Here is a 6,752-nt window from a genome sequence, read left to right as displayed (position 1 = left end):
ATAGACAGTGGAATAGCTCAGTCTTCAGTCTGTTGAATAGACAGTGGAATAGCTCAGTCTTCAGCCTGTTGGATAGACAGTGGAATAGCTCAGTCTTCAGCCTGTTGGATAGACAGTGGAATAGCTCAGTCTTCAGCCTGTTGGATAGACAGTGGAATAGCTCAGTCTTCAGTCTGTTGAATAGACAGTGGAATAGCTCAGTCTTCAGTCTGTTGGATAGACAGTGGAATAGCTCAGTCTTCAGCCTGTTGGATAGACAGTGGAATAGCTCAGTCTTCAGCCTGTTGGATAGACAGTGGAATAGCTCAGTCTTCAGCCTGTTGGATAGACAGTGGAATAGCTCAGTCTTCAGCCTGTTGGATAGACAGTGGAATAGCTCAGTCTTCAGTCTGTTGAATAGACAGTGGAATAGCTCAGTCTTCAGCCTGTTGGATAGACAGTGGAATAGCTCAGTCTTCAGCCTGTTGAATAGACAGTGGAATAGCTCAGTCTTCAGCCTGTTGGATTGTTGTCTGTTAGGCAATAAGGTACTTTACCTTTACTCTATTTAATGTTAACCAGGGGGAGTTGTGTTCTCAAATTCTTATAGTTATAGCTGTAAGCCAATATAGAGGGTGTAATTTGAACGTGGAATTTGGCTCTGAAATTGCAGTTCAGTTTATTTCAAAGAAAAAAATAGATTAAAAAATTGTAATATTTGACTAAAGAAGGTAGAATTTTAATTTAATTTTTAACTAAAATTAAAATCATTGTTAAGCCAACTAAGAGGGTGTAAGGGAATATGTAATTTCTGAGTATTAAGTTTTAATTAAATGAGTATAACAGTGGTATGAGACAGTGTTAAGCCAACCTATAGGTTGTAAGGAGAATGACTAATTGCTGTTATAAGTAAATGAGTATATAAATGTTAAGGGACTGTGTTAAGGCAACCTAACCCTAACCCTAGCCAACCTAGAGGTTGTAAGAAGTGTGATTAATTGCAGTTTTAAGTTATAATTGAATGAGTATATAAAGTATAAGACAGTGTTATGCCAACCTAGAGGGTGTAAAGGAGTTATTATGTCTGAATTATAAGTTATAATTAAGTTATAGAAGTAGTAAAAGGAATTTTGTTTTGACTGTAGAATATGGTACTAATTATCAGACATGTTCAATAATTCTCATGTGTTTATCTTTACTCTATTTAATGTTAACCAGGGGGAGTTGTGTTCTCAAATTCTTATAGTTATAGCTGTAAGCCAATATAGAGGGTGTAATTTGAACGTGGAATTTGGCTCTGAAATTGCAGTTCAGTTTATTTCAAAGAAAAAACAAATAAAAAAATTGTAATATTTGACTAAAGAAGGTAAAATTTTAATTAAATTTTTAATTAAATTAAAATCATTTAGGCCCTACTCGTTTACAACCGAAACTGGATTCAGAATCTGTGTCACTCAATTACAACGGTTTGCCCTGAATCTGAATCCGGATTTGGAATCTGTGAATCCGCCTCCTAGGGCAGATTTGTCGGATTCAAGATGGCGTCATTCATAGGGCACTTATAATTTTGAATTAGCCTTGCTTTTCAAATCTGTTTCACTCCTTTACAACACGAATCTGATGTACCAAACCGGTTTTGGAGTTTTGGTAATCGTGAAGGGCCTTAGACTTTCACTTAAGTATAGTGATTTTGATAGATATATGTCAGTTTAATTCCTTGTGATTGGAACTTATGGATTGTGATTTTGATAGATATATGTCAGTTTAATTCCTTGTGATTGGAACTTATGGATTGTGATTTTGATAGATATATGTCAGTTTAATTCCTTGTGATTGGAACTTATGGATTGTGATTTTGATAGATATATGTCAGTTTACTCCTTGAAACAAAGACAATTAAGTTGGGTGTAAAATCCCAATTCATTCATTTCTTAATAATACAGGTTGTACGGTTTGTTGTTGGTGAGATGGGACACTAAATCAAGGTCCTGTTTGCTACAGACTGTCCAATAAATATCTTTCAACAATTGGAAATCTAAAATGATTTGGTTAATATGAATATCATTTATTCGTTTCAACACATTATCTGCTATCAATGTTTCGCCAATATATTGTTTTGGATTCCCGACTTCGTTTTGCGGTTTATATTTTTATTCCCGTGTGTATTTTGTTTTCTCCACTTTTGAATTCATATCTTATAAATGAAGATACTGACAGTGTATTTCACGATTTTTTGACAGTTTGGAATTGAAAAAGAGGTAGTTAATATGGATATCTTGGCAAAATTTACCTGATTGCACACCTCATGTTTCTGATAAATGAAGATACTGACTAAGACTGAAAACATTCCCACAAAATTCCATTTACTGCACCTTTTCTAATGAAAATTCAGTACTGTAAGTTAACAGATGGGTTGGGTTTCATACTGCTTTATAGTGCCTCTTTAATTCTACAGACTTTTAGCTCCAGTAGGCTACTGATAGTGTTTTGTGTTGTTTGGTTTTTATTTGGAGTTAAGATGAGTTGAAATGGTTTTTAACTTCTGTTACAATTCACAATAATAAGGCTCTGTGAAATGTAAGTTTTGATGTGGTTTACTTTATTATAGATTTGTGTTTGAACATAAGATAAGTATAGTTTTTGAATCGTTAAACTTTTTGTTATGAAATACAGTAGGCACTTCCTAATTATCAAATAGTTTCGGACATATAGACTTTCTTTTGATTATTAGTTATGAAAACTTGTTTGAAAGCAATGATATATAATCTATAGACAGTGAATAGGCTCATCTGGCATCAGTGGCAGAGCCAAAGGGAGGGCAGAGTGGGCAGCCCTGAAAGCAAGTTTTTGGGGCAAAGATCTCATAACTAGGTCAGAAATTTGGGCAATCTCAGATATTTCATCCCCCTTCACTCCGCCACTGTCTGACATTGAAAACAGTAGGCCTATCCTGATATCGCTACCTGTAATTGAATGACATTTTAAGATTGTAAACTTGAAAGCTATTTTGTAGGCATTGGAATTGAATTTATAGATTGTGAACATGCTCATCTGGCCTTGAAAAATGTAGTATTTAGTTAGTTGATTCTGTGTTTGTCTGTGGTCAATTCTATGTTTAGAATTAGTGAGAAGAATTTATCTGAACCTGTATCTTAGACCAATAAACAATGACTGGTGTTGGTCTGGCCATGTTTTTAGTTAATTGTAAGAATAGTCATGTGGGTGTCAAGTTTGGTTTAGACTAGGGCCAGGTTTGTATGAGTGCATTAAGAAGATTGGACAGTGTTTCTTTGCTGCTTTTATGTTTTTATCAAACTTGTCTCTAATAACTTGAAACAGAAGGAAATATATTTTAGTTTGATAACAACAGCACATAACATTTCAACACATTAGTATCTACCAATTTTTCGCCAAAATTTTGTTTTGGATTCCGGGTTTCGTTATGCAGTATATTTTTATTCCCCTGTGTTTTTGTTATGTTTTCTCCACCCTTGAATTCTAAATTTTCTTTGTTGACTTCTGATTATCATAAATTATTTCTATTTTCAGCAAGTTCGTCAACTGATTCCAATGTGGTGCCAATGTTTTTGACGAAACTAACCAATCGAACGCTTAATGATGGTACCTCATTAGTTTACGAATGTGACGTCATCGGAACACCAGAACCTAAAATCATGTGGACCCGAAATGGATCTTCGATTCCAGATTATGTGAATTATTGCTCATCTTATGATGGACGTTTGGCTAAGTTGGAAATTCCAGTTGTGACAATTAAAGACTCTGGGAGATATGAAATTGTGGCTGAGAATTCTTGTGGGCGTATATCTATGGATTCTATTTTAACTGTGCAAGGTGTGTATCACTTTATTTCTCTTATTCAATAGCAAAATCAGGTGCAGAAAAGTAAGGTGTAAAGCTCCATTCATTTTTTTTAAATATTTGAATTATAAGGTTCACTTTTTGCCTGTGGGGCTTGGATTTTGTGATGAGGTGATGCAAGCCGGGCCTTCATTCGTAGAGACACAAGTTTTATGAATAGGGGACCCTCCCCCATGAAAATTTGGAAATTAGATGCCTGGAAAACTAATTTCTTACAATTTTGAGGTGCAAATCACATTTTTGATGCAAATTAATCAATCTTTGCTTAACTATAGAAGGTTTTGAGAGAGGTCAATGGCTAGGGTTTAATTCTCGCGTGCTGGAGCACACCACACCCCAACGACAAGGTTCCATGTAAATTGTATCATACTCCCATATTCAGCACATACTACCTATCATACAACACGTTGGAACACTTTTCTGTTTTTCAACTAAGAAAACTAACCAAAAACTAAAGCCCTGTTTAAATTAGAACGCTACAAAATGTTCTGTTCTCGGTCTAAACCTGGACACGATAAAATCACCAAATTTTTACCGTTAACACTACTACAATTTCGAGCGTTCCGAGAACTCTTCACGAAAGAGTTAATTATAGACTTTCTAATAACCCAGATGAAAGCAAATTAGTTTGCTCACAGAAACTGTACAAATGTCAAGTTGTTAAGATGCATGTTCTCAGAACGGATAATATTTGTAATGTAAACGGGGTTATAGTCAGTATTTTTATGTCACTGTGATATTGGCAATGGGTAATTTTGGAGATAATTAGGTAAATATAAAGTTATATTTGAGATAAAGTTATGATATTTTGATATGACCAAGCCTATCATACCAGTTTATTTTGTTAAAACATTTCACTATCTGTGAGCCAACTTCAACAACTAGACCTATCACATTACTAACTGGTAAACACTTAACAACTTATCAGCTTTCTGACTGGAAGATAGGTGAACTCTAGTGAGATAATTCTAAAAATCAGTGGTAGAATTTCTAGCGTTACTCACTGTTATTTATTTTCATACACATGTTAGAATAGGTAACTACACTGCAGGGGGTAAACAACGGAGGGGTTTGAGGTTTTATAATCCCTCCAGCCTTAAACAAGAGAAATTCAGTCTACTTTCACTTTCTAAACACGTTAGATGTGTTCTCCGGCTTCCCACATGAGAAAATTTTCCAGGATATGACCCACCATGACTAGTGCTCTCTAAAATCTGAAAAGGGCGCTCTGATGGTCAGCCTGTCAATGAAATCATCGTTACACTACTGTCTTAACAAGATATGACTCATTTTTCTTCCAGTATTCCACAATGTAAACGCATAAATCCAAGCAGTCAAAAGCTCTAGTCAGACATGACTGGTAAATAAAAACAAATCAACAGTCTACAGCTCTAGTCAGACATGACTGGTAAATAAAACCAAATCAACAGTCTAGAGCTCTAGTCAGGAGTCAGACATGACTAGTAAATACAACTAAATCAACAGTCTAAAGCTCTAGTCAGACATGACTGGTAAATAAACCATATCAACAGTCTAGAGCTCTAGTCAGATATAATTGGTAAATACAGCCAAATTTACAGTCTAGAACTCTAGTCAGACATAACTGGTTAATACAGCCCATCAGTCTAGAGCTCTAGTCAGGCATGGTCAGACATGACTGGTAAATGCAGCCAAATCAACAGTCTAGAACACTAGTCAGATATAATTGGTAAATACAGCCAAATTTACAGTCTAGAACTCTAGTCAGACATAACTGGTTAATACAGCCAAATCAACAGTAGAGCTTCAGTTGAAACATGACTGGTTAATGCAGCCAAATTTACAGTCAATCATTAATGAAGTTTTCATCTCCAAAATTAAAACACGATTTTTTATCACAGAGCAGACTATCAAAGCTAAAAGCATGAGGTCATGTTAGTACACAAATGGTTTTAATAAATTTAGGCCTTATTAAATTAAAACAAAAACTCACAAAAAGTATGAACTACACCTAATGAAATCTCTAAGTCTAGTGGAGCTGCCTCTGAATTAATATTAGCTATGTGAACTCTCTGAAAGAATACTGAGTTGAAAAATGTGAATACCAATAAATTATCACTGACACAAAGCAATATTATGGAATGAGCATTATGGAACTCCTCACTTCTAAATGTTGTTCAAGTCTTATATCAATAAAATAATAAACCTAACTATATGGATCTTTAAAAGGGATCAGGTTTGACTCAGGAACTATCTTGCTAAATAGTGAGGCATTTACTGATTGGTTCAATAAATATGGCTTGAAAAATTTACATAGAATCGGCTTTGATAAGTGTTCATAAATTTTCTATATGTTTTGAACTTCTAAGGGATTCATTTAAAGAGGTACAGAGGTGATTTGAGAAACAATGTTGTTCACCAACAGAGGCATGATAGATTGGTTCAATATATGTAGTGACAGCACCAGTTTCTTGAGACTGTGGGTACCAAGAGGGGACAGATTGACTAAATAGGGGACAAATGTTGGGATTGAGATTCAAAAAACAACTGCTCTGTGATAGTGCCATACCTTCCTTGGGGTGTCTAAGAGGGTTCTACTCTAGGAAAATTCCTAAGAATTGAATTGATTTGGTGCATTCTGACACATATTTTTGTGCAAAATTACACTGAATCAGCTTTGATCAGTTTTCATAAATTTTCTCCATGTAAAAAACTTCTGATATTTGAGCGTGATTTACAGGTCAGAAATTGAGTATTTGATTATTTGTAAAAGATTAATGTCTATCTAACAGACTTGTAGTTTATTTAACTTAATACAGTGTAGTGTTTTTAAGTTTAAAATTGTTTATTTCTGACTCTCTTGTTCAGCATTCTATGATATTGTTTAGATTTAGTTTAATGAAACACACTGTCTA

The 6,752-nt window shown here is 34.7% G+C and overlaps 1 protein-coding gene across 1 annotated transcript; it reads left to right on the top strand.

The window, feature by feature from the left end:
• Window positions 1–3,560: 3,560 nt before the first annotated feature.
• LOTGIDRAFT_102237 (hypothetical protein) lies at window positions 3,561–3,863 on the top strand (the record flags this gene model as incomplete). The annotated part of the gene is made up of 1 exon (XM_009045378.1): window positions 3,561–3,863. The coding sequence occupies one exon, from the start codon at window positions 3,561–3,563 to the stop codon at window positions 3,861–3,863; it is 303 nt and encodes a 100-aa protein (XP_009043626.1).
• Window positions 3,864–6,752: the final 2,889 nt, after the last annotated feature.

Source organism: Lottia gigantea (assembly GCF_000327385.1).
Source record: "Lottia gigantea unplaced genomic scaffold LOTGIsca_1, whole genome shotgun sequence".
Classification (NCBI taxonomy): Eukaryota; Metazoa; Mollusca; class Gastropoda; family Lottiidae; genus Lottia; species Lottia gigantea.
This window is presented reverse-complemented; position numbering and strand designations above follow the sequence as displayed.